This window comes from Rhodofomes roseus (genome assembly GCF_022264815.1).
Source record: "Rhodofomes roseus strain CIRM-BRFM 1785 chromosome Unknown C8Q71scaffold_1, whole genome shotgun sequence".
Classification (NCBI taxonomy): domain Eukaryota; kingdom Fungi; phylum Basidiomycota; class Agaricomycetes; order Polyporales; family Fomitopsidaceae; genus Rhodofomes; species Rhodofomes roseus.
In genome coordinates, this window is record NW_025952957.1 from 905,253 (window position 1) to 930,524 (window position 25,272).

The 25,272-nt window shown below is 55.1% G+C and overlaps 11 protein-coding genes across 11 annotated transcripts; 3 read left to right on the top strand and 8 right to left on the bottom strand.

Annotated features, from left to right (window-relative positions):
- Nucleotides 1–18: 18 nt before the first annotated feature.
- Nucleotides 19–4,117, bottom strand: C8Q71DRAFT_730023 (prolyl oligopeptidase). Its single transcript, XM_047922066.1, has 21 exons — nt 4,038–4,117; nt 3,896–3,979; nt 3,471–3,840; nt 3,345–3,417; nt 3,213–3,289; nt 3,051–3,143; nt 2,826–2,996; nt 2,620–2,731; nt 2,426–2,541; nt 2,265–2,362; nt 2,002–2,197; nt 1,695–1,946; nt 1,546–1,642; nt 1,326–1,480; nt 1,231–1,262; nt 1,113–1,180; nt 977–1,065; nt 907–925; nt 723–854; nt 534–672; nt 19–479 (listed from the first exon to the last, which is right to left on the bottom strand). The coding sequence occupies exons 3-21, from the start codon at nt 3,813–3,815 to the stop codon at nt 410–412; spliced, it is 2,334 nt and encodes a 777-aa protein (XP_047784588.1). The 5' UTR covers nt 3,816–3,840; nt 3,896–3,979; nt 4,038–4,117; the 3' UTR covers nt 19–409.
- Nucleotides 4,118–4,209: 92 nt separating this feature from the next.
- Nucleotides 4,210–5,803, top strand: C8Q71DRAFT_13158 (mitochondrial carrier domain-containing protein). Its single transcript, XM_047916483.1, has 7 exons — nt 4,210–4,352; nt 4,419–4,654; nt 4,704–4,792; nt 4,849–4,947; nt 5,015–5,208; nt 5,259–5,351; nt 5,406–5,803. Exons 1-7 carry the CDS (start codon nt 4,311–4,313, stop codon nt 5,634–5,636), a joined length of 984 nt encoding a protein of 327 aa, XP_047784589.1. The 5' UTR covers nt 4,210–4,310; the 3' UTR covers nt 5,637–5,803.
- Nucleotides 5,804–5,929: 126 nt separating this feature from the next.
- C8Q71DRAFT_13261 (tRNA specific adenosine deaminase) lies at nt 5,930–7,368 on the bottom strand. The gene is made up of 7 exons (XM_047916493.1): nt 7,082–7,368; nt 6,906–7,008; nt 6,749–6,853; nt 6,465–6,691; nt 6,296–6,399; nt 6,041–6,243; nt 5,930–5,977 (listed from the first exon to the last, which is right to left on the bottom strand). Exons 2-6 carry the CDS (start codon nt 6,981–6,983, stop codon nt 6,164–6,166), a joined length of 594 nt encoding a protein of 197 aa, XP_047784590.1. The 5' UTR covers nt 6,984–7,008; nt 7,082–7,368; the 3' UTR covers nt 5,930–5,977; nt 6,041–6,163.
- Nucleotides 7,316–9,857, bottom strand: C8Q71DRAFT_13077 (acyl-CoA dehydrogenase NM domain-like protein). Its single transcript, XM_047916478.1, has 12 exons — nt 9,701–9,857; nt 9,618–9,638; nt 9,479–9,569; nt 9,106–9,427; nt 8,948–9,053; nt 8,637–8,896; nt 8,525–8,579; nt 8,218–8,465; nt 8,031–8,166; nt 7,917–7,972; nt 7,751–7,850; nt 7,316–7,686 (listed from the first exon to the last, which is right to left on the bottom strand). The coding sequence occupies exons 1-12, from the start codon at nt 9,743–9,745 to the stop codon at nt 7,576–7,578; spliced, it is 1,551 nt and encodes a 516-aa protein (XP_047784591.1). The 5' UTR covers nt 9,746–9,857; the 3' UTR covers nt 7,316–7,575.
- A 975-nt stretch (nt 9,858–10,832) lies between these two features.
- Nucleotides 10,833–11,715, top strand: C8Q71DRAFT_825774 (uncharacterized protein). The gene is made up of 3 exons (XM_047926287.1): nt 10,833–10,943; nt 10,992–11,105; nt 11,156–11,715. The coding sequence occupies exons 1-3, from the start codon at nt 10,881–10,883 to the stop codon at nt 11,699–11,701; spliced, it is 723 nt and encodes a 240-aa protein (XP_047784592.1). The 5' UTR covers nt 10,833–10,880; the 3' UTR covers nt 11,702–11,715.
- Nucleotide 11,716: 1 nt separating this feature from the next.
- Nucleotides 11,717–16,136, bottom strand: C8Q71DRAFT_730038 (SNF2 family N-terminal domain-containing protein). Its single transcript, XM_047922067.1, has 23 exons — nt 15,765–16,136; nt 15,002–15,706; nt 14,744–14,950; nt 14,678–14,688; nt 14,555–14,626; nt 14,366–14,489; nt 14,188–14,310; nt 13,964–14,135; nt 13,850–13,909; nt 13,773–13,798; nt 13,591–13,713; nt 13,383–13,536; nt 13,309–13,330; nt 13,043–13,253; nt 12,725–12,988; nt 12,615–12,675; nt 12,453–12,565; nt 12,387–12,396; nt 12,240–12,334; nt 12,129–12,182; nt 12,049–12,075; nt 11,969–11,986; nt 11,717–11,915 (listed from the first exon to the last, which is right to left on the bottom strand). The coding sequence occupies exons 1-23, from the start codon at nt 16,065–16,067 to the stop codon at nt 11,910–11,912; spliced, it is 2,961 nt and encodes a 986-aa protein (XP_047784593.1). The 5' UTR covers nt 16,068–16,136; the 3' UTR covers nt 11,717–11,909.
- A 145-nt stretch (nt 16,137–16,281) lies between these two features.
- On the bottom strand, nt 16,282–19,763 carry C8Q71DRAFT_13410 (NAD-dependent epimerase/dehydratase). Its single transcript, XM_047916501.1, has 2 exons — nt 19,428–19,763; nt 16,282–19,376 (listed from the first exon to the last, which is right to left on the bottom strand). The coding sequence occupies exons 1-2, from the start codon at nt 19,476–19,478 to the stop codon at nt 16,371–16,373; spliced, it is 3,057 nt and encodes a 1,018-aa protein (XP_047784594.1). The 5' UTR covers nt 19,479–19,763; the 3' UTR covers nt 16,282–16,370.
- Nucleotides 19,764–20,258: 495 nt separating this feature from the next.
- On the top strand, nt 20,259–21,961 carry C8Q71DRAFT_844635 (glycosyltransferase family 8 protein; the record flags this gene model as incomplete). Its single annotated transcript, XM_047926593.1, has 1 exon — nt 20,259–21,961. One exon carries the CDS (start codon nt 20,259–20,261, stop codon nt 21,891–21,893), a length of 1,635 nt encoding a protein of 544 aa, XP_047784595.1. The 3' UTR covers nt 21,894–21,961.
- A 20-nt stretch (nt 21,962–21,981) lies between these two features.
- C8Q71DRAFT_13535 (uncharacterized protein) lies at nt 21,982–22,506 on the bottom strand. The gene has a single exon (XM_047916506.1). The coding sequence runs from the start codon at nt 22,408–22,410 to the stop codon at nt 22,093–22,095; it is 318 nt and encodes a 105-aa protein (XP_047784596.1). The 5' UTR covers nt 22,411–22,506; the 3' UTR covers nt 21,982–22,092.
- C8Q71DRAFT_730047 (uncharacterized protein) lies at nt 21,984–23,844 on the bottom strand. The gene is made up of 7 exons (XM_047922068.1): nt 23,272–23,844; nt 23,196–23,207; nt 22,877–23,145; nt 22,719–22,820; nt 22,577–22,663; nt 22,430–22,518; nt 21,984–22,376 (listed from the first exon to the last, which is right to left on the bottom strand). The coding sequence occupies exons 1-6, from the start codon at nt 23,379–23,381 to the stop codon at nt 22,439–22,441; spliced, it is 660 nt and encodes a 219-aa protein (XP_047784597.1). The 5' UTR covers nt 23,382–23,844; the 3' UTR covers nt 21,984–22,376; nt 22,430–22,438.
- C8Q71DRAFT_730052 (high mobility group box domain-containing protein) lies at nt 23,845–25,249 on the bottom strand. Its single transcript, XM_047922069.1, has 4 exons — nt 25,022–25,249; nt 24,580–24,954; nt 24,425–24,523; nt 23,845–24,375 (listed from the first exon to the last, which is right to left on the bottom strand). Exons 1-4 carry the CDS (start codon nt 25,079–25,081, stop codon nt 24,160–24,162), a joined length of 750 nt encoding a protein of 249 aa, XP_047784598.1. The 5' UTR covers nt 25,082–25,249; the 3' UTR covers nt 23,845–24,159.
- Between the last annotated feature and the right edge of the window lie 23 nt (nt 25,250–25,272).

Here is a 25,272-nt window from a genome sequence, read left to right on the forward strand (position 1 = left end):
CTGTTTCAGGCTTGAGGGTCTATGACTCGGACACTTCTCACAAACACCGGCCACGCTTCGCCCCCCATTCAAATAGCACTCAAAATTCAGAAAGTTGGCCTGGACATCCTTTGGACGATGCATAACTGAAGGCTGTACATTCAACCGTACAGACTGTGCCGTAAGGCAACGGTGTTGCGGTAAACTCACACTTATTTTGACCCGCTCACAACTCACCCCATCTAACGGTACGCTGTATCGTCGAGCGTGCGCAGTTATTCTCCGAATAGTACTTAGATCGTAAAATCGCTCTTGTCAGAGAGTTCAGTATCTACTTTCGTAATGTCCAGACACATCACAGCCGATGAACCAACCGTCTGCAGGAAACCCGTTCAACAAAACACATTTCACGGACAGAACCAGAGCACCCTTAACCGCGTTTTGCCTCCAGGCCCATCGACTGCGCTATGAAGCCGAGGCGGTCCGCCGCTTCCTTGATCCTGCGACCCGTCAGTCAGATCGCGCACCAGGTGACAAGCATGAGGACGACTCACTTCTTGTCGGTAGACTTTCCGGCACCGTGCCCAGCCTTCGTGTCGATGCGAATGAGCAGAGGATGCGGGTTGCTGGGCAGCGTGTGCTGCAAGGTCGCCGCGTGCTTGAAGGAATGCAGGGGCACCACTCGGTCGTCGTCTGTCCATGTCCGGTAAGCGAGATAAGCAGGGCATGAACTGGACACGCACGGTCGGCAGTGTGGAGCACTGTTGGAGGAAGCACCTTGCCCGTCGGAACGTTGTGCAGAGGAGATATCGGGTATATGAAGTCGAAGTCGTGTGGGTCATGCGGGTCGCCGTAGTCAGAAGTCCATGCTCGACCTGCAACGCAATGAGGCCCGCGAAAATCGTCTAATCGGCGCAGCCTACTGACCGATTGTGAAATCAGCGAACTAGCATTGTAGTCAGTATTATGCGCCATCCAAAGTCTGGTCGTAGCTTACCTTGAGGAGATCAAGTACACCCACTTCAGCGACCGCAGCACCCAAGAGCCCCTCCGGTGCTCGGTTTACGCAAGCAGCCACGAGAAGACCTATCGAAAATGAGTACCTGCCGGCCCTTGCTAGAGAACGCACCGACCTCCATTTGATCCGCCGTTGATCGCAATCTTTCCTCGCGCGGCGTACTTGTGCTCAACCAAGTATTCCCTTGATGTTAGGTCAGATACTAACGATGCAGATCTGGTTTCAAAACTTACGATGCGGCAATGAAGTCATCGAAGCAATTGTGCTAAGGCAAACGCGTTCAGCGATCCATAGGCAGCGATGATCACGGGCGGATGGAGACACTGACCTTGCGCTCCCTCGTGCCAGCCAGGTGCCACTCCTCGCCGAACTCGCTGCCACCTCTGATGTTAGGCACCGCCAGGACAGCCCCGTACTTCTGCAAGAACGTCAGGATGGGTGAGCTCCAGAATGGAGAAACGGCAATTGAGAAGCCGCCGTAGCCTGCAGGTCACACGTGGATTATGATTGGGAACATTAGAAATAATGGTCATTGCATTTTTGCTCACCATACTGGAAGGCTGGCGCTGACCCGTCGTACTTGGTGTCCTTATGCCGGACGACGAACATCGGGACCTTCGTACCGTCCTTGCTCTCATACCAGACCTACGCATGGACACGTTCAGTCGCCGCAAAGCCATGACCTCAGCCAACGGACCTGCTTAGCCTCGAAGTCATCAGAGTTCAGCCCCGTGACGACGGTCTTCCTGTGCACGCTCCAGCGCTTCGCCTCGTCCTTCTCCGTGAAGTCATACTTCGCGACGATCCCGGGGTTCGTAAAGCCGATCAGCTGCGCGAAGAACCACGTATGGTCACGCCTCGTTGAGACCCGCGCGGCCCCGACGAAGTCGGCACCGACTCGGGAAAGCTGCTTGCCCGACTTGTCGTACACGTAGATCTCGTCTATCACCTATATAAATGGGTTCTCAGACGAGAGGTGAGCGGGGCGCGGAGCACGGACGCACGCTGCGCTTGTACGTGACGACGAAGAAGTCTTGGTTCACCGCTATCACGTCTTCGAGGTGTGCGCCCTTATCCTCGGGGATGACGTCGCGGAAGACACGCTTCTCTGGAGGGTCAGCGAGGTCCACGGAGACGAGCTTGTACTGGGGTGCATCCTTGTTGGTCATCAGGTAGAATTTGGTACCGTCATTTGCGATGCTAATCCCGAATCACCAGCAATTGTCTGAGTCAGCGACTGACATCATTGGCCAGACGAGACACATACTAGTTGAACTCAGCATCGAAATCGTCGACGAGCTTGTCCCAGTTGATGTTCTGATCAATGGAGGTTTTCTCGAGGTCTGCTATCCACACAAGATTTTTCTAGAGAACAACACGGCGTGAGCTAGGAGACAATAAGAGGTTCCTGACTGAAGCACTACATACCCTGGCAGTGTCGCGGCTAGCAGAAAGGATCAAGTAGCGTCCGTCTAGCTCTGATACGTCTACATGCCACATCCATTCTGGATGTGCGTCGTCTTTGACCACCAGAACATCCTCCGCTACACAGGTATAGAGTCCATGAGCGTCGTACCGAGCACCCCATGTTTCCAGCATGCTGCAGGAACCGATCTACCTACCTTGCGAAGTACCAATGCGATGGTAGTACAACATCGCGTTCTGGTCGGCGTCCGTCTCCGTTCCGGCCTTGTCCTCGTCTGCAGATCCATGAGACTCTCTCGTGGGGAAACGCTAGACGATTCATGTGTTAACATTCACTGTCAATCCTTGACGCACGGTCGATCTCTCGCTAAACAACACGCAAACACGAATACTATGCACCGACCTGGTAGAAGAACCCTTTCGAGTCCGCTGTCCACGTGATGGCCGAGAACTTGACGAAGCGAATCTCATCTGGCAGAGCACCCTCCGTATGTATAGGAAGCGCGTCTGAACCCTCCTTCGGTGCGAAGGGTGCAGACGTCGGCCGGACGTATACCGTGAAGAAGTCACTTCCCTGACATCGCGTGAGTTGCAAACGCCATGACGAGGTCGCATTACGGCAACTCACCGAGCGCGAGATACCATACGCCCAAAGTTCCCCTGAGCGAGCGAAAGCACTGCCGGCTATTGCTGCCGTCCCATCCGTGGTTAGAAGGTTCGGCTATCGGGGCATATAGTAGGACAATGATCAGTCATCCGGAGAAAGTGGACCACACTACCAAATACTCACGTCGAAGAATACCTCGCCGCCTGGGCCCGTATCGCTGCTGACGTCTGGAAGCTTCTCATTTGTGGAACGGTAGATCACTGCGCAGAAAAGCCTCATGAACAAATCTGCTGCAGCCGATGATCCGCTACACACCGTTCTGGCCCTGCAATCCGGAGTTGTAGGACCAGTACCAGCGGTTGTCGTATTTCAAACTGGGAGAGGAGAACTACGACGATAGTTCAGTATACGGAGGTGGAAGACCAAGTTTGGCAGACATACCTTAGCAAACTTCTCGTTCTGCCTGATCTCGTCTTCTAGACCCTGCCGCTCAGGATTTTGATCCAGGTAGGCTCGCGTGAACGCTTCTTGGGCGTCCACCCACTGTTCAGTCTCCTTGGAGTGCTGCTCGAGCCACTGATACGGGTCGGCGACGCGGACCTCGCTCTTGGACTCGCTCTTGTACACGTCAACGTGGTCCGAGCGACGAGATGGGGGGTAGCGGTTGGGGGTCCATGGGGTGCGTGGTGGCATGGCTCGGACGGACGTGGTGTGTAAATTGGCTCGTACTAGGGCGCGTCTTAAGAACCCGACAGCTGTCGGAGCACGTAAGAGAGCACCACGCATAGCATGTGCTGTCTATCGACTCTATCTGGGCGTGAATCAGTATCGATTTCTCCGAGGGGCAGAACCTGGTAAATCTCCACCTGAATCCCAACTTGGCAGACCCAAATCAGCGGCGTGACTCAATATTCATACGCGCCTAGTATGTAACGCTGCGAGACAAGATGCTGTTGCGATCCGGGTCAATCTCGACGTGCTGCTTGCATCATGGAAGACATGACACACCTCCCCAACGTTGTTGGCCGACACACTTCGTTCCTCGACGCGACTCTACGCGAGTCGGTGTGCTTAGCTGACAGCTGGCCGTGGAACAGGGATTGGCCTTCCCGCGCCGACCAGTCAAAGAGCCCATCTTATCTTATCTATTGCCTCTTATGGACACTGATGACGCGAGGGCGAAATTGTGCGCTCGTCTCGCAAAGCCGCGGTAGCCGCCGTTGGATGTCGCCCGCTCCCTACCACTGCGCTGCATCCCATTAGCCCACCCGCAGGGTTTGCATGTCGCAGCAACCTCCCAGTTTCTTCCCGACGACCGCGATAGTAAGCTGCCCGTTCCCATGTGCAATGCGACCGCGTCTCACGACCTCACGACCGCCTTCATTACAGGACCATGCATTCGCTGGCTTGGGAGCTGGTGTCGTCGCGGTGCTATGCATGCACCCTTTGGACCTCCTCAAAATCAAATTCCAAGTAGCGACTGACCGGCCACGAGGTGGCCTCGGAAAACAGATCTGGCTGTCGCTCAAGGACATCCAGACACAGCAAGGATGGCGAGGTCTCTATAGAGGTGTCGGTCCCAACATCGCTGGCAATGCTTCCAGCTGGGGCCTCTATTTCTTATTGTGAGTGTCACCATATCAGACCGCTGCACCTCCCCTGACAGCCGTGAAGTTACAACATGCTCAAGAACCGGGCCACGGGAGGGGATCCGAACTACAAACTCTCCTCCGGCTCTTATCTGCTATATTCTGCGGAAGCGAGTTCGCAGTCTCTAGAAGTTCTTCTATTCCCGAGACTCTAACTTTTGCCTGCACAGGTGCCGTGACGGCCATTATGACAAATCCCATATGGGTCGTCAAAGTCAGAATGTTCACCACGCGCGCAGACAGTCCGCAGTCTTACCGAGGTCTTTGGGGTAAGTTTTGGCTTACCGCTCGGGTCATGTTGTTCGCGTAATTGACAATCTGTTTCATGTACTCCAGACGGCCTCAGAACCATCTATAGGACGGAAGGAACACGCGGCCTATATCGGGGTACATCATTGGCACTCTTTGGCGTAAGCAATGGCGCGATGCAGTTCATGGCATACGAGAAGATGAAAGAATGGGGGTTCGAGCGCAAAAGAAAACAGCTCGCCAAAGACGGCAAAGAATACACGCCAGCCGACGATAAACTGGTATGAAAAGTTGGCAGACCGATCTAGCCCCTCTGACGCAGAGCCTACAGTCTAACACCTCATACACGATCATGTCAGGTGCCAGCAAGCTTTGGGCCCTGTCACTGACGTACCCGTATCAAGTAGTCCGATCACGTCTACAGGTCGGTATTTCGCTGTGCGAAGCTCATTTATATCAGCGCTGAGCATGGTGATAGAACAACGCGACGGCGCATCTGTACCCCACAATCCGAGCATGCATCAAGCGTACCTTTGCCGAGGAGGGGTTGCGTGGATTTTACCGAGGGTTGGGCACGAACTTGGTGCGCGTCCTGCCCGGGACGTGCGTCACGTTTGTTGTGTATGAGAATCTCGCTTGGCTGTTGCGCACGTCCGCTGCCAGAAAGGAGGAGCGGAAACGTGCCATCGAGGAAAGCGGAATTAGCTGAGACCTGGCGGGACTCGAGTATCATGTTCAGCGATACGGAGCGCCAGGCAGCAGCGGTCTGCGGTCTTTTGCAAACGCACAATGAACCATAAACACATAGATCCCCATGTCTAGACCATGTCATCTTGTTGACCTACCCTACGCTAGTAGTAATCTCATCTAGGAATCTCATCGTTCGAAAGCAGGCTTTGTATCACTGCATCCTATGACTGCTATTCGCCATCATCAGCCCCTGGTCACCGACCTCCGGGATACGCGCAGCTACCGGTGAGCAACTCTTGTTCCGACCACCGTGGGTGTCCATCTCTACATCGAACCTCTGTCAGGGTCAAGGGATGGCAACTGTAGCTCCGCAAGTCATCTGGAGGATGCGGGGTACCACATCGGCTGTTAAGGGGTACCCACAAGCAGCAACTCAAAGTCTGGCCAGGTACACAATGCCAGAGAAGCCTCTCCGATTGTGGAGCGACGACGATACAGTGCTGCAGCACCAAACCAAATCCGATGGTGCGCCTCCGAGTCAGAGCATCAATCCCGGTCTCCCGAAGACGATCGCGGAAGGATGTCCGTCTTTAAGACTCGATTTCCTTTTGCTTTGGGTATCGGAGCTAATAATGATGTCGTCAGCGCCGTGACCTCTCGTCCGTACCGCCTTCTTACCGTTGGTGTTCTCGGTGATGTAGAACCGTCGCAGTACCAAGATCGCGTCTTCCCGTAGATATCCACCGTGCGCCTTGTATGGCGCATGGATTGGGTGGGAAAGCCTATGTGATATAGGTCACCCGGTCAGTTGCATTACCGTGAAGAGACAGCTGCGTGGCGCGCTCACTTGCTGTTCACGCCGAGGACGCTCCCGCACCCTCCGAAGCGGTCATTTCCACAACCATAGAAGACCTCCTTGATCCCCATCTGTCTGAGGGCGGACGCACACATGATACAGGGCTCGACCGTCACGTAGAGCGTCGTCTCCGATAGCGGGTACTGAGTCACCGCGGGCGTTAGCGTCGCGTCCGCAAGAATCTCGTCGATTGCTTCCAACTCAGCGTGCCGCGTTGCCTGTGCATGGAAGGGCCCTCAGTGCACACACAAGGTTCTAGGGACGAGAGGGTGTACATTACGCAGCTCGTTGGTGCGGTTACGTGCTCTGGCGATGATTCTTCCGTCCCTTACGAAAACGCAGCCCACGGGCACTTCAGCAGCCGCCAGAGCTTCCTCTGCCTGACACCATCGTTCAGCTAGACGATAAAGAAGGTCACAAGATTAACGTTACCATGTCCATTGCTTCTCTCATCCAGTGTAGATGACCGTCGGTTGCATCCGCACTGGGTGGAACATCCTCTTCCGACATGACTCGCAAGTCTTAGGCCAGTCCCCTGCAGACCGGAACGCCGCGATTAATACCTGTAGGTGAAGGGTAGGCAAGAAGCTGTGATTGGCTAGTACTACCTTAAGTGAAGTCGCGGCGACAATTTCCTGGCAATCGAGCTCCGAAGGCTGGATGATTGCAGAACAAGACAAGTGAAGCGCCCGTTATACACGATTCGGATCGAACTCCAGCCTCTTGACTCCAGCTGCTGTCACCGTTCAATCACTGGCAGTACTAGTACGCTGGAATCCTAGGAGATAGAGTATCAGCATGTAGGGGGGTAACGTTCCTCCTTCATTGGGTCCTAGGCCAATTGAATGAACTTGAACAGCTGGCAGCTCAGGTGGTGAACGCGAGGCCTCGGGCCTTGATACATTTCGCGGATCCAATGTCGATAATGCGATGGCACTGCCAATGGTCCAGACACGCCCTGGCACCACGAAGCTCCCTCCTACTCCACAGTAGAAATCGTCCGAGCCACCGTATTCCGTTACTACATAACGTATACAAGACGAGATGCATGATATGACGACCAGGTTGCGGGAGAACCTGTGCACCGACTTCTTGACAGCTATCACAACCTCGCGCCCTTGGGCATCTTCTTTATCGCTTGCCGTACGCCCAAGTCACCCAGGACGTCTTCCTGGCCACCGAGGATAGCATCATACGGTGACGTGCGATGGAACTAGGCAGCACAAGCGTGTGTCTCAGACTCGCGCAATAGAAAAGCGGAGCAAGAAAACACGCACATTCTCGATCAGCTTGCCCATGCCACCTGCCGTGATGGACCGGCCACCGAATATCTGTGTGGCATCTTCTGCAGTCTCACGGCCTGTGCGTGTTATGAACCTATACAATAGCCCGGAACGCTCAGCCTGATCGTCGTCTCCGCGAGATGCATTGCATCAGACGTACTGCTTCAGGAGACCGATCTGTCCCGCCAACTTGTCGGACTGCTCGTGGTATGCCATCTGCATGAAGGCCTGACGTCAGAGCACTCATCTGCCGCGATGCGGCGGAAACACGCACGTTGTTCATCTGGTGTGTGATGGACTCTAGCCAGGCCTGGCCGCTTTCCACTCGAGCGATCATACTCGCAAGCTTTGAGCGTACGACGGCCTGCGAGCTCAGCGGCTTACCAAAGACTATTCGCTGGGTCACCCATCTACCGGCCACAACGTCAGGCGTATAGGTCAGGATCAGTCAGACGACTCACTTCAGGCACTCTTCCACCACCAATCGCTGCGCACTCAGACTCGTACAGACAATCATCCATCGCTCGTGGTTGAAGTTGCTCAGGATGACTTGCAACCCCTGACCGACTTTGCCCAACGTATTTGCGACTGGAGCGCGAGCCTTCTCGAATGTGACGTATGCAGTGCCAGCAGTCGATGAGTACGCCGTTTTGATGGCTTTGGTCTCGACATTGTCGGATCGTGGAACAAGGACAACGACATAGCCATCCTGGTAAATGATGTGTGTGTCACCGGGAAGCCCAGCATTCTAGAATGTTGATATCGTACCTTACTCCTGCATCCGACGGTGAAGTAGTCCGCGAACATTCCGTTGGTGATCCATCTAACATTGCGGTCAATGGCTGACGCTGATGACTTACGCTCGGAAGCATTTACTTACTTCTTAGTGCCTGTAATCACCCATTCATCCCCCTCTCTGACCGCGGTCGTCTGCAGGCCGGCCACATCGCTTCCCGCGAAGGCTTCGCTGATTGCCAAGCAGATGAACTTCTTCCCGTCGAGCACTTCGGGTACCACCTTTGCCTGGAGTTCCGGCGACCCGAAGTTGAGCACCGGCGGGAGGCCAATCACCTCGCCCGCTAAGAGCGCATCTACATAGGCACGCGTGCCAAAGCGGGACAGCTCGAAGTTGACAATCAACTGTTCGTGGTTAAGTCTGGTTGTGAAACAACACGGGACAACAGATCATACCTCGTGGAAATGGTCGAACTCGTCGGATGAGATGATCCCTCCCAGTAATGAACGACCCTTCAGGTGTTTGCCAGGACCCAGTCGCATTGCCGGGATGTTCATCGCGCTTGACAAAAGTTCACACGCTTGCGGGTCTATGTGGTACGAAGAACACGCACCACAACTGATCTACGACAGACTGGGATATCCGCTTGCCGTTGTCTTCGCACTTGACTGCATCTGGGTACACGACTTCCACGGCGAACTTCCGCATGGCTCGCTGGAACTTCCTATGGCTGTCCTTGTAGTACGCGCTGAAGTAACCAGACGAGAGCCATGACGGCTCGGCGAATGGGACACGCGAAGGCTCGTCGGTGGCAAGTGGTTTGATGGCTGGCTCCTCTCCGGCTATGGTACCGATCTGAAGCCGAGCGTACTGGGGTCTCAAGAGAACCTCGTGTCGGTGGAGACCAAAGAATGCTTGCGTAGCATCTTTTCCGGCTGATAACGCAGTTGAGCCCCGCTCAGAATTGCGACGTAGCAGGGGCTTACCAATCGACTCGGTCAAGAGGACCCCAGTCCCTCCTGGATGCAGGTTCGCAAACTTGGATATGTCGTATACTTTGGAGTCAATGACGATCCACTACAGCACGTTAGACTGGGTAGATGACAATGCGGCTGTTCTGCGTACCACATCACCCTCTCTGTTGTGCTAACAGCGTTCGTGAGTTCTACCACTGGCAGTCACATCTTAGAATGAAGGTAGACACCCACCTTAGCCACTTCGTCCACTGTGAACGACTTCATTGCCTGCGACATGGGTCAAACTTCGCGAAGACTGGGTGGTGAGAGGACGTCCGACTAGGTCGGCAGTTGTCAAGTACTCCGGGCCCGTGCAACTCCAAGTCCCCGTGGGGGCGCAGTGGGGAACGCGAAGCGCTCGTCGCGATCATCGGCGGCATGTGATTCGTGCTGAAGCGCTGACCAGTCGGATCAGGGCAATTACCGAGGCCAAATGAGGAAACCCTTGTGGTTCATATCACGGACCACCACCTCGCACTTGCATCGCTTGAATTCTATGAGTGCTGATACTCTCGGCTCATCGACAGCGAGGCATAGAACCAGAATACGCAACTTAGGCGCCCTCGCACGTTACTGCAAGGCTGTTTTTGATCCGCCATGTCATGTCATGTAACTTGCTCAGTGCTGTCACTGCTGTGCTCAGGCTGGCGCTATCTGGGAAGGCGATGTCCAAATTAGCGACGAATTTTGGCTCAGCATCTACTGTCAAGGTCTCCGAAGAGGCACCCATTCCGACAGCTCGGGACAGTACATGAAATAATGATCTGCGCTGCTCATAGCTTAACGCCAACGACCACGGACTATGAACCACCGCCACATCGACAGCATCAGTGCATTGGTCGGTGACGCACATGTGCCACGGCAACGATGCATTGACACCCCTATTATGGCGCGAAGAATGGAAAGACCCTATCATTTGAGCAGAGAGGCGTAGCATCTTGCTCAGCTGGGCTGGCTGTCTTCACTGCTTGTCTGATCACTTGCATAAGATTGTCAGATAATCAAACTAACTCTATCACGTCTACTAGGTACCTTACAATGACGTGCATTCTGCGCGAATCGAGACCAACCACCCTCCATTCTCGTAGTATGATGACGGTCATCGCGGCCCTTTGGCATGCTACATTCCATTCAAGTTCGCTGGATTTCTCATGTCCGATGCGGAACATCCGACAGGCTCGTGTTCCGTCTGTCAATCGGACACTGTCAATGCTCGTGGAATGACCTTGACAGCCACCTTGTAAGCGACTCAGACACAGGAGCCTGTAGGCTGTTCGACAGCGTTAGGGTCCACAATGCGTATATATAAAGGTATCTGAGCAGTACAAATTTTGTCATTGCCAGACTTCATCTAGACCGCTGCCCCTACCAGATGACTGACGCTCTGTTTTACAAGATACTATTGTTACTATCCGCGGTATATTTTGTTCGAGTAGTGAGCCTGATTATTCGCTTCACATGGAATGTTCTGACCCATAATCAGTGTGGCAAGTCGCCTCAGCCACCACCGAAGAAGTGCGAGGAGAAGAAGTTCACCGGACTCGAGACCAGAGGATTCAGGGCAATTATCCGATGGGTGCCTCCTCTGCTAGTCCTAGTACGCCTTTCGATCGCTGCGCCTCGTTATCTTAATGACCCTGACCGCAGCCCTCGATGTTCCTCACCTTGCTCTGTGAATCGTTGCAAATAAGCCTGCAGTACAGCCGTTCGCACTTCCTTTCCGCTCCATCGGAACTCCCATCCAGCACAGGAAGGAATGTCACCCTCACCAGCACATTCGTCGTCGGCTGGCTACTGCTGGCATCCGGGGCCTTCATCCGGGCTACTTGCTATCGACACCTCGGCCGCTTCTTCACCTTCGAGCTCGCCCTTCGCGAGGGCCACCAGCTCGTGACCACCGGACCATACTCCATCGTCCGTCACCCAGCGTACACAGGAAGCATCCTGGCGCTCACCGGGATGGCGCTTATGCAGCTGGGTCCGGGCTCGTACTGGACGGACAACCTAAGGCTGTGGTCAACGCCCGTGGGCGTAGTGATGGGCTGCCTTTGGCTCGGCATACTGAGCATCATACCAGCCGGAATCATAGCGCGCACTGCGGTGGAGGATGAAGTACTCCGCAAGGAATTTGGAGGACAGTGGGACAACTGGGCGCAGAAGACGGAGTATAAGCTGGTACCCGGCGTTTTCTGAGCGATAAGCAGTGCACATCGATCTCAAATTTGTATATATACTAGAAAGCCCACATACAATTTCGTGAAGAGTAGTTCTATGCGCCAAGCAGGCAATAATTAAGACGTTAACGGACCTACGACAGCGATGCAGCAAGACAGAGCGGAACGTTGATGGGACTTGGGACTCGGGCACGATTTCTCGACATTTTCAGTCGCCAAATTTGCAATCACAGCTAAACGTATTATTAGCGACGATGTGCGGCCAGGTGATGCCAAAGAAGCTTACCCTGAACAAGAAGCCAAGCTGCATACAAAAGCAATGACGCTTAGCAATGAATTTCGAATGAATGTGACACCAAAACTTACATCCTCGGGAGTGAGGCGTCCCATAGCCTGTCATATGCCTTCAGACTCAAGTGGTACGTCCCGACTTCAAATGTACTCACCGAATCATCCGTTGAGAGTGTAGCATCTACCATCGCTGCTTTCTTCTCTTGCAACTACACCCAGGTCCCTGCTTAGCGTCGATGACAAAAGCCGTTAAACCAGACACTTACTTGTACGATCTTACTTTCAATACTGTCCTCAATGACCAACTTGACAACCTCGACTGGCCGATGTTGACCAAGTCGATGTATACGATCCATGGCCTCTGCAAAGGATATGAGAAATAATTCGTCCAGCAGGTCTACGTAAGCACTCACGATACTCGACCTAGATGAGACGACGATGAGATCTAGACTTCAACATACAGGATGAAGACAACACACCGCTGGGTTCCACCAACTATCCATCAAAAAGACGCGAGACGCCTCGGTCAAGTTCAACGCTACTCCTCCAGCCTTCAAGCTGACCAGGAACACCGTGACGTGAACGTTGTTCACTGACATGCAGTCAGCACCCTTGTCCTGGGGACGAAGCGGCGCACTCACTGAAATGTTTGATCGTTGCATCGCGGGCCTGAGGAGACATTGTTCCCTCCAGACGGCAGATCTAGGTAAAGTCTGAGCGTATGCTCTCGAACGCATACGCGAACACTTACAGTGAACCCAGCCTTCTGCAGCCGATAGGCAATCAAGTCAAGGAAGTTCACAAACTGGCTGAACACGATGCTCTTCGTGGTACAATCCTTTCGCCGGAGGTTGTCGAGTTCCTCGATAAGCGCCTCGATCTTCGAAGACGAGCGCCACTTGTCCAGCTCCAGGCGACCGAGGATGCCTTGACGCGGCTTCGCATTCTGCTCAAGATCCAGCGCAGGAGCCTCGAGGTCAATGGTGAGGGGTAGATGGCACACGGGGCAAGCGGGCTGTACCAGTCATTGAGCGTTACGTTCATGCGGGCATAGTGCGAGGCTACGTACATTCGCTTCTATGGCTGTGTTCAGGTACTGCTTGATGCATTCACGGTCGAAGATGTGTCTGCATCTCGCCTGGATGGCGTCTTCGGCTACTTCGTTGCAAAGCCGGCAGACGGTAGCTTCCCCTTGGTCGTCTTGTAAGAAGGTCCCCGCGTTGGTCTTGCTCCGCAGCACGAGATCGGGATGGCAGGCCATTTGTCGCATGCGAGTAAGCCTACGTATCACGAGTTGAGTCATGAAAGCGGCGGCACGTCGAAAGATATACTAACAGACTGAAGATATTGGAGTAGTCTACGATGGTAGATTAGCATCCGTGAGAAGTAATATCGACATTGAAACGTACTGTTCAAGACGGTACCGTGATCAACGTAGGTATTGAACTGCCGCTTAGCATCCGAGAACAACGACAGATACAATTCCTTTTCCTCGGGACTGAAGTGATCCCGCCTCACGATTACAGTGCGAGGTGGTAGACCGAGATCATCCGCACGCTCCAACTAGTGCACAACACAGTCAACCAACGATGGTGGGCTAAATGAAGAGATACGTACCTTCGTACGACGCAACATCATTCTGTCAAGCAAGACCTTGAGCTTCTTGAAAGCAGTTTCTCCAGGGCCGACCATTCCGTTCTTCTGAATAGGAGTCAGAATTTCGTTGTTCCATAAGCATGTCTGAAGAGCAAAGGTCGTCAGGTCTGGCACGTATAACTAGTACATGCTAGTGTACGTACGTGCTTCATGGGGCTGTGTCCACAGTCTAAAAGCAGTTTTCAGCGCTGTTCTGAATACATAAATCCAGCGGGCTTACCATCGCAACTGCGCTTATCAGAGAACTTCCAGTGCAGGGACTTGCACGGACATTGCTTGCCTGAAAATATGAATCGTCAGTTCGCGACACACGTCTCCGGACGCTGGGACTTACAGAAATAGTACGAGAAGGGATCGCCACCGAGGAACCGTACGAGACTGTACAGCTCTCCCACACGGTTCTGCAAAGGTGTGCCGGACAGGCACCACCTAAATGTACCCTGCAGCTCGAACGTGGCTTTCGCTGTGTTGGTCGCCCTTTCCTTGATATTATGCGCTTCATCAAGCTGTGAAAAAGGTTCGTTAACGAATTCTACGGTGCTCCCTACGATGCCTTACGATGATCCTGTGCCAATGAATACTGTGCACCGGCGACTTCTCCTTGATGATCCTGCCCTTCCTCTTGAAGCCACTCTCTTGCTTTCGGAAGCAGCTCTCGAGCACGGCAAACGTAGTGAGCACCTGAGGCATCTCATGAGGACGAGCATCAGGATGGAACACGGAGTATGATACAAACCACGTCGTAGCTCTTGAGGGTCTTGACATTGGAGTCCCTGGAAGCTCCGTGCCATACTAGCACTTTGAAGCCCTCCGCGTGTGCTTCAATTTCGTTGCGCCATTGCATGATAGCGACGGTCGGTCTGACAGGCCATTCGGCAGCGTGTGAGTCGATTTGGGCTAGGGTGATGAAGTGGGACGGACGTACGCAACGACAAGGTTCGGCTTGATCCCAGCATCAGACGCAAGCAACGATATCATCTGTATTGTCTTGCCCATTCTGCGAACGAAGGTCAGCTTAAGAATCATATTGCCGAGCAAGCGAACGTACCCCATCTCATCCTATAATCATCTCAAGTCAATATGCGCGTTCTACGACCAATACAATGATACTTACTGCGAGCATGCCTCCTTTCCAAGGGCCCTTCTCTTGCTCCCTCATCCAGTACAGACCTTCCTGTTGGAACGGCAGGAGGCTAATCTTGAGGCCAGGAGGTGCTTCCGCCTTCTTCGGCTCAACGATGGCAACACTTCTCTCAAGACTACCCCAGACGTCCTTGAGCTCTGGGTGATGAATCTGCAGAGCGATTGTAGACTTCTCGGCCTACAAGGGGAAGTTGAGCCATACATCCTAATGATCTCGCTGTATACTCACGTAAGTCAGTTTACGGCCGAGCTTGTAGCGCAACTTTTGCTCTTCTTGCTTGACTTCTGACTTCTCCATTCTAGCGAGCTTGCGAGCATGCTTTCGCTCGGCCAACGTCATATGTCTCGGTTCACTGGTATCGGCCAGCTTCGCGAGCGCGCCTGAGACTTTCGCCTTTCCTTTGCCCTTGCTCTTGGCGAGTGGTCGCTCATCCTCGGACTCGGACTCGGGCTCGGACTCGGGCTCGGACTGAGACTGTACAGACGCTCCGTCTCGTTCTTTGGCTAGGCGACGCTCTGCGGCAGCGGCTCGAAGGGCCGCTGCTGAGCTGGTGGAGGGCCGCTGCTTCGATGAGCTTGCGCCTGCACTGGATATGCCTGCGTTACGACTATCGTCCTGCCGAGCAGATTCAAGGGACGCTTGAATGGCAGCTCCCACCATGACGTCCTCGTCGTCGATGCCCTCCGCGACGTATTCATCGTCGATAGGCTCGACATAGTCCTCGTCGAAGTGGTTGCTCTCATCGTCCTCGGGCACATCGTCGATATCAGAAGCTGCGTACTCAGAGCCACTGTCGTCAGACTCGAGCACGAGCTCCTTTTCTTCCTCGCTGTCTGGGACCTCGTCAACGCTCTCTTCTACTTCGATCGCAGTCTTGATGGCAGCCGGCTGCCTAGCCCCTTTTGAGGACCCCGCGACAGCAGCGGTGGACTTCTACAAGGACAACCAGTTTAGCACATGCTACGTGACTACTAGACTGCAAATCGAATACCTTGGAAGGAACCCGGATTTCTACGTAGACTTCACGTTTGATCACTCTGCGTTTTGTGCCGGTCTTGCTAGCCATTTCTTCGGCTTCCTCATCACTCTCTCGGGCACGCTTCTTGCTCTCAACAACACTTTTCCTTGCGGACATTCTTGTCTGGACCACCGGCTTGTCTGCCTCGTCGGCTATCGACGTTGCGGGTGTAGACTGTTTCGAGCTCTTGGAGCTGAACGATGGAGACACAGTCGCTGACGTCGTAGTGACCGACGCTGAGGCCTCACTGCGCGTAGTCCGCCTAGGACGGGGCATACTTGTGAGCAAGGGTGGATAGGGGCAAGCAGGATTTGTTGCTGAACAAGGTCGCGACGCGGAGACAAGACGCGACGCGGCTCAATTTATTTGCGCGTTAATTGGCCACACGGGCGTCTCGGGGCCTCAGTTGCCAATTTGGTGGACGCGTGTCTGACTAAGTCGTTCGGCATTCCCACACCTCCCAAATCGAGAAGTGACTCAGCGGCCACACACGCGTTCGCCGCTCCACACCCAGACCTGCTGCCAGTCGTCGACTCTGACTCGGACACATTGGATCTACCAACTTCTATCTACGGTAACCTACATGCCGCACCATATCGCCAAGATCAAGATCCACAAGGCTACCCGCTGCAGGCGGTTCTTGTTCTCTTCTCGCCTTGGGCCATCCCCAGCACGGTTCGTAAACCAGTCAAAGGACATACCTATCACGCCGTACTCGCCTCGCTCAAGCATACCTACTAGACGTCCGTATTCGCTGAAGATGCGGATGAACGTACTTTCGATCATCGCCACGACCAACTGCCATCCACCTAGCGCCATATGGAGCGCCGCTGTCCTATCTGCGTTCCTCCAGCCATGGCGATAGAGGTCATGCGCAATGTTGGCGGCCAAGAGAGAGAGGCACGCCCGAGTACCCAAGAAAGCTATCCGTAGCACTGTGCTCGTTGCTCCACTCGTCAACAGGGAGATGGTGCAGGCACCGACCGTCAAGACCGCGCAAAGGACCAGCGACTCCGCGCTATTCGGGGCAGCTTGTCGGTATGTGAACTTGGGGTACTTGGCGACGAGAGCCCCGTCACCCTTGCTCCACATGTAGAAACGCCACCAGGACCTGCGGCCCTGCTTCCACCAGGGATGGGTGACAACAACGTCCGGTGCCGCACAGAAGCCGACACCGCCGTGGGCAAAGGAGAAGTCGCGCTTCCTACGGCAATAGTCTATGTCTTCGCCTCCGCCGGTCTTCGGAAACCCCAAGTCGAAGACGATATTATCCTCCATGTGACGCCTGGCAACGAGACATGCCGTGACGCCCCATGGGAGATCATTATCGTCTGCGCGCTTCCTCGCAATATCCCAAAAGTAAGTAACCCCTGCTAGGTGAACAGCTGCTGTTGCGACAGTGTCGGCGACGGGGAAGAGAGCAGTCCCCACGAACCCAGCTGCGCTGGGGTTCGTACGGATGACTTTCTCCGTTTCTATCAGGATGTTGTCTTCTGGCGTGACGTCGTCGTCCAAGAAAAGGACCCATTCAGCGGAGGACTCTTGGAGGCCTCTGTTCCGAGCCGCAGAAGCGCCCATGTTCTGAGCGTTGACGCGGATGCGGATGTCTGGACGATGTGCGTATCTACCCATCAAGGCAGCGATGTTCGGTGAGCAAGGATCATCAACGATGATGATGAACATGACGGTACACGTCGATGATGGACGTAGAGCCAGGAACCTATGCACGTAGGTGAGGTTGACCCGATAGCACGGGATGACGACGTCAATGGTCAGTTTGCGCTCGACGAGCTGGCGATGTTCGCAGAGCCATGACTCTACGGCGGTGGTCGCATCGTCAAGAGGACCGTACGTCCAACCAACGGCGGACACCTTGTGGTATCGGGCACCTTCACTTCCTCCAACAGCATTGGATACGCGAGGCAGCATCATACGCGAGCAGCCCCAGCGGCGGTACAGCTGGAAGAGAAATGGGTCCCCGTCCTGATTCACGAACATATCCGGGATGACCTCGCCCTTGAAGATGTCCATGTGCATGCGATGCACCACGGGGAAGGTCGGCATACCGGGGAATGATGTATCCATAAAGGCAACGCAGCCAAACCCAAGCGGTACACCGTGTTCGACGGACAACTGCTCGAATGCATCGACGGCGGCGGACATCCAGGAAGCGTCTTGCAAGATAACGTCGTCGCCCATCAACGTCATGTAGTCCGCACCGTCCTTCCATGCTGCACGGGCGCAGTCGCGCCATAACGCGCATACATGGCCCCGGGGATGGTGGCAAAAAATGGTCGAAAGCTGGGACAAGCCTTCTTGCCGCAAGACACGTTCGGCCCTGTTACCCTCCTTGCCGCACGTCAAGAGAAAGTCGTCGTCGTGGTCAATCGCAAGATAGATACGGACGCGATATCGCACTCCGAGCCTCGCGATGTCGTCCTTCGTCGTCAGCGCCAGGGATCGCGCGAAGCGGGCGAGATTATCCAAGCAGTCGTCCGGCGACGCGGATCCTCGCGACGTGATCGGAAGTAGGATGGCAAAAGTGGTTGCCTCGGCCTGCAAGTCGATCTTCTCGCTCGTCGTCCACCGACGGAGCACGTCCGCTCGCTCCGACTGCTTCAAGTGATTCAACGCCTGATCCATCTCTCCGGCGATCCACCCCCCAGTGCTACGCATTCCCTCCTCAAGCGTGGTCTTCGGAGACCAGCCCAAGAGTTTCCGTACACGGTCGTTATTTGAGTTGCGTGAGGCCACGCCGACGGGCTTGTCGTGCACGTAGTGGTACTGCACGTCGGCGCGGTTAAGGTCAGCACAGCGGATCGCGATGTCCGCCAGCTCTCGGACAGTAACCGAACGATCGTCTCCGATGTTGACGACCTCCTCGCAGTCCGACTGGATGAGCGCGAGGATGGCTTCGACTGCGTCGTCGATGAAGCAGAAGCTGCGCCTCTGGTCACCGCTACCCCATATCTCCATCTCTTTTGTCGACGCCTCGGTACGCTTGAGAGCGAGAGCCTTTCGGAGGAAGGCAGCGGGTGCTTTCTCTCGGCCGCCGACCCAGCTTCCGCCTGGTCCGTAAACATTGTGAAATCGTGCGATGCGAATACTCAAGCCAGAGGTGTACTGGAAGAGCACATTTTCGGTGTTGAGCTTCTCGAGACCGTACAACCCCTGGGGACTCGGCGGCAACTGCGCGTAAGCGTCATCTTCCTTCAGGGAGACATCCTTGTTGTCGGCGCCCTGCAGGGAATTCGGATAAACGCAGGCCGACGACGCGTAGAAGAATAGGTTGACCCCTGCGGATACAGCGGCCGCGAGCAAGTTGAGAGTCATGCGGTGATTCTCTTGGTAAATGGTGAAGTCATTGGCTGAGTGAATGACACCCACGCCGCCCATCGTGGCAGCGAAGTGCAGCACCGTCTTCACACCACGTACGGCCGTCTTGCAGAAGGCTGGGTCGCAGAGGTTGCCAATCAGAACCTCTGCGTCGGCCGGTGGCTCGAGATAAGCAGTACGAGAGATGTCAACGATGCGTATCTTGCGTCGACCAATGCTGCCAGCGAGATGGCGAGCCATATTGCCGCCCTGGATGACTGTCAGTGAAACAATAATCTCGACGCTCGCATAAAACCTCACGATGAAGCCGTGTCCACCGGTCACAAGTATAAGGCCGTCTGGCAGGGGCATGTCGGTTGAACGTGAGGATGGGCGGTGAGGATCCTCGGGCGGAAGCTCGCGGGTATATACCGTGGATTGTTCTTGTTGCAACTTGGGCCCGGACCTCACCGAAGAGCGATGGGGCAAATCGGTTGTGCGGTTCAGGCGGTGAAGACGCCGGGCTAGCGTCACCAACTACACAAGACGGTGCGAGGCTGGTGTGTGGTGTGAGAGCGGACATGATCAGGAAGGGATAATCTGGATGCGCATTTTCGATATCGCGCCTCGTCAAGGATTAAGTTCATCGTGAATCTAGCCGCAAGTTATCGTGACCAGGTCCTATAAGCTTTGTGTGGTTGACATCGGCAAAGAACTCCACATGGACCACGCAACTACAGGGCAAACCGTTGATTCTAGTCCCAGGGAAACGCGTCCTGCGAAATGGGCGGCGGCTTATTGAACGGAACCTAAGCAGAATAGGGTCACTTCTATCGGTGAGGACGTGCGGTTGAGGGGCAGCGCCGCTCAAGAAGCATGAAGACATGACAAAGGCCGTGGTCCGCGAGGTCTTCCTATCGCCTAGTCCTTGGGCCCTGGATCATGAGACGAGTCAGCTACACCCCGGCACAGCCGCGAGAATCCTCAGCGTGTACAAAGATTAACGAGGGAGCAAGACTCACCGATGCTCGTCGCCCGTACCCACCGACGTCTGAAATCCCTGGCTTAGCACTACACCAGAAAGATACGGTAGGTAGGTTGATGATTGCGTTTCGTCCAAACTGGCGAAACCTAACTGAACGCACCGACAGAATGGCACACGCGAGCATCCAATCTGACGAGGCACCAGACGACACGAAATCGTACCGGTTCACCCCGACGCAAGACTGGTTCTCCTTCAACGTCGACGCATGGAAGATATTGTTTCCGCGCGTTCAGTCGCCACACCCCCGCGTCCTAGAGATCGGCTCATGGGAGGGGCGTTCTGCCGTCTTTCTCGCCACGGAATTATGCGGCGAGGGCGGCGAGGTCGTCTGTATCGACCACTTCGACCTCATGCAGTCAGCGGCAGGACGAGAACGCTACTCCAAAATCACTCACAACCTATCATTGACCGGCAAACGCTTCCGCATCCTCGACGAGTTCAGCTTCCCCGCCCTCATGGTGCTGTTGAAGGAGGAGATGGATAATCCGAACCCCGGGTATGACTGGATCTACGTCGACGGGTCCCACGAGGCCGATGACACCTTCCTCGACGGCGAGCTTGTATGGAGACTCGCTAGGAAGGGTGCCATCGTTATCTTCGACGATTACCACTGGGACAAAGAGCCCGCAGACAGCATCCATCACCCCAAACGCGGCATAGACGCGTTCATGACGCTTCACCGCGGAGAGTTCGACGTTTTGTCGAGCCCGGAGCAGTATCAGGTCGTCTTGCAGAAGACCACAGAGATGCGAATCGGCTTCCTCGCGAGGGAGGTTGGCCATGGGCTCGATCGTGCCCTCGGATATGGTATACATGTTGCTTTGACGGTGGACGCCTCCTACGCGATGGCAGCCGGTGTCGTCATTCGAGGTTGCATCAAACATACATCCGCCAGGATTACCTTCTACATCGTCGACCTCGGTCTCTCGCTTGGCGACCGTCAGAGATTGGAGTCTTGCACGAAGTCCGCGAACGACGCCACCGCTGTTTTCGTCACTTTACCGCAGGGAGGTCTCACCGCGAAGGGAGGAAAGACGTGGGCAAAGCTTGACATGATCCCAGTGCTCCCCGTCGAGCGAGTTCTGTACCTCGACGCCGACGTCCTGGTCAGGGCGGACCTACGGTCACTCTGGGACATCGACCTCGTAGGGAGACCACTCGGGACTGTCAGAGACGTCGGCTTTCCTATGGGACACGAGGGTATGCACAGGGGGCCCTACTTCAACGCTGGGGTGCTCCTCATGGACCTCGCCCGGATTCGTACGGAGTGGGACGCGCTGACCGCTACTGCGGAGACCTTGCTCGGTGCCGAGTACGCGGACCAGGACGCGCTCAACACACATTTCCGTGACACCTGGCTCCCGCTTCCGATGAAGTGGAACGCACAGGGACTCGGCACATATGCTGAACTCCAGTCGGCGGACAGAGCGCTCATCGAGGCAGGTCTGTCGGAGATGAAGAATGCGGCGATCGTGCACTTCACCGGTCCAGTCAATCCGGCCATGGAGCATATCATGAATCCGTACCTGCAGCCGTACACCGCCAAGCCATGGGGTTATGCGGGCGCGCCAGGACACCCGTACACCAGCGAATGGTGGAAGGCCCTCGACGAGACGCCGTGGGCGGGGTGGCGCCTCACGGACGAACATAAGGAATACTGCGCCTCTGAACGTGGCAAGGCGATGCAGTCTGCTTGTCAACGGTTCACCGACAAAGTGAGAAGCGTCACGGACGTGGCTTGAGCGGAGAAACACAACTACAGGTGACAGCTTGATTCGCACTCCAATGTACTCATCAGTCGAGAGACCATCCAATTGATGTTGTTGACGCACGATCCATGATGGCTTCACTGGTAGCAGGCAGGAACCAGATGTCACATCTTGAAAGTTCGAGGTGTTCGGCAGTGGAACACTCGCAGTGTTTGGCATCAGGCGCTCAACCTCAACGCGGTCTCATGCTCGCTGAAGTTTGCCATCGGAACACAATCCACGAGGCAGGGCTCCAATACTTCAGCGAGCGCCGGCTTGATGCTGCTTGATGGTGCACAGGTGGCAGCGACACGATCACCTCTGTAATCAGATACGAATGACACCCAATGAAAGATGACCGAGCCCAGTACTTATACACAGATCTATACGAGTCCATTGCATGTTCCCAGAGCAGAGGAGCATAAAGGAGAAAGCCGTTGATTGTCATTTCTAAGTTACCAAGAAGCCGCGTCAGAACTAGAACGAACGTCAATGAGTGGAGCGCAGACATGAGAAGCTGCCGTAGTCACCTCGCAGACCTAGAAGAAGTCTCCACCACCACCACCAAAGTCGTCCTGAGGCCCATCGAAACCTCCCCCTCCATATCCGTCCTGCATAGCTGGCGAAAGAGAGCAGATCAACATCGATCTTTCAACATTATGAACACCACGACACACCATCGTCATAGCCTTCTTCACGTTCATGCTCGTCATGGTTCTGCCAGAGATCCTCCAAGATTACACCACCCAAGAGACCAGCGCCACCTATGAATGATCTATCAGCCATGTCCGAGATGGTCGTGAAGTTGTTGCCGCCCACCAGCTGCCAGCGCAGTGCCCATCCCGATGCCGCTCTTCTTCGGAGCGGCCTGTTGTATCATTGCTGGCTGCTGCGCCGAGGCCGCGCTACTGCCGAACCATCCTGGGCAATTCGTGAGTCACAGACACCAGGCCAACGTATCAGTACATTCAACGCACCTCGGCTGTCGCGAGCAGGGGCACCATAGCCAGGGCCAGGCCCGTAGTTGCTCGGTGGCTGGCCACCATAGCCCGGAGATGGACCTCTGTAGTCATCGTACCGCTGCGGCGCCGGAGGACCCTGGTATCCTGGGCTGTACCCGCGGTTGTCCGGCGGTGGCGGGCCTGAGGGCGGCGCGTAGCCAGCCTGAGGACGTGGCGAGCCCGGTGGGCCTAGAGGGTGTACCCACGACGATCGTGGCGGATTCTCCTGAGTGTTCACATAGAACCTATCTGAAATGAGCGAGACGGTGAACGCGCTGCGGACGTGCGAACGTACCATGCGTTATAGCTGTGGCAGCGGAGGTCAGTCAGTGTGCGTCGCGTGCGAGAGAGGCTGGACGCCAGGCACGCACTTTGAATCCCACTGGGATATCCAGCCCGGCGGGAGTGGGCGACGGTCGGGGTTCTCGCGAGGTTGGTTCTCGCTGTATGGTCTGCTGCTGTACGGAGGCGGCTGAGACATCGCGGCGTGAGTCGAGCGAAAGGTGTAGGTTGCGTCGATGTCCGGATGAGGGCAGGAGGAGGCTTTTATAGTTATCTAGAGACTCGCTACGGACCGGGTATATGATACACACAGCATGACCAGAGCAGGCCCCGTGCTAGCGCTGCCGTGGCCAAATGCCGCCTCAACTCGCGACATGCTCATTCTCGTCCGTTCTATTGCAGAGCATCGCGACCGGGGTCGTTTGACAAAGCGTGGATCGCCACATGCCCCAGTAGTCAATGCTGTTCTACCAGTCCTCGCTTCCTACAATCCACAATACAATAGAAGACACCACGCTTCTGACTCGGAAACACGATTCCACCAGCATTCCTACGAATCCGCCGGTTGGCACAGCGCCTTCAGCACAAGGCGATGCTATACTTAGACAGCGCTGCTCAGGCCGCGCATCGCCCCTATGTCGCACTGCCCACTGCCCGAATGCTCTCGAATGTCGGCTTTCACCTGGCTTACAAGCGTCCCTCCACCGTGCCACCCCTCGACCGTAGGCTAGCGATTGCGCACACCACAACCCTTCGTTACCGCAAAGCTTTGGCACTACTTCAACCATTATTTAACACGAGGTCCAAGCACAGATTCGTCGTTTGGGGCAACCGCTGCTACAAGAATTACGAATGATTATGGACAAAGCGATTATGCCGATCTGGCCAAGCACATTAGAAGATACAGGTATGTACTTACACAAAAAGCCAAAGACACCCATTCTCCTGCAGGCTCGCTGTTCCACACCAGTTGGCACTCAGGCCTTCGACGGTTTCTTTTTCTTCTTTTCCTTCGAAATCTGCTCTCCCTTCTGCTTCTTGGGGGGAGGACTCGAGCTTCCGTCGGAAGTGTCGTCTGAAGACGACCCTTCCTCCTCGTCCTCAGACGTGTCGTCGTCCGAAGTGGTTGCGACGACCGGAGTGGGAGCAACTGCCTTCACAGCGATCGGAGCGGCTACCACCACAGGCGGTGCCTGTAAGATATCAGACTTACGACCACACCGCCCGCAAAAGCGTACATACCACAGGTGCCACAACGGTCGCCGGAGATCCCCCCGCCTGGTAGGCGCTCTTCTCGTCCAAGTACCGATCCTTTGCAGCTTTCTGCAGGGTCTCATATTTCTATGCATACGACACGTCAGCCTTGGGAAGGGCAGCAGAAGGAAGAGAACGCGCACCTCCTTGTCCTCCTGCGACATCTCGGACCATTGCTTCGCTATCATGCCCAGCAGTTCATTGTTCGGCATGCCCGGGTGCGTCTTCTTCAGCTCCGAGCGCACCTCATTCTGGAACAGCAGGTAGGAGGACGGGGGACGCTTCGGTGCCAAAGGATCTTTTTTCTTCCTCGTTTTCTTGCCTTCGACCTCGCGCGTCTTGCGTTTCCCCGTAGCGGGCGAAGCCACTGCTGCGAGGCCCCCAGGCGGGACCGGGAACTGCATGAGGGGCATGGCAGCCGGGTTGTACGGCACTCCAGACACGGACCCCGAGAGCTGGTCGGCGTAGGCAGCACAATCACGCAACTGCTGTGCGACATGTCCTAGGCTGGTCGCAAACTAGCAATGTCCGATTTTCAGTGAGTCAGGCGCGTCGAGGCGGTGAAAACTGAGCATTGCGACATACCTGCATTTTCATGTACTCATACTGAGCTGCGGCCTGACCTGCGTCGGGATGGGCGGCCATTTGGTGCGAATACAAAGGTGAAGTTCGCGTTCGGACGCGTTAGACGCGTCGCGACGTGTAGCGCGACGGTTTACAAGGACTGAAGAGGGGGTAAGCAAACGGTTGAAGGAAGTTTGATGCCGGCTGTAGTAGGGTTCTAGACGTTGTATGTGTTTGGTTCAATTGATGTTTGTAGGGTCATAACAAACCGG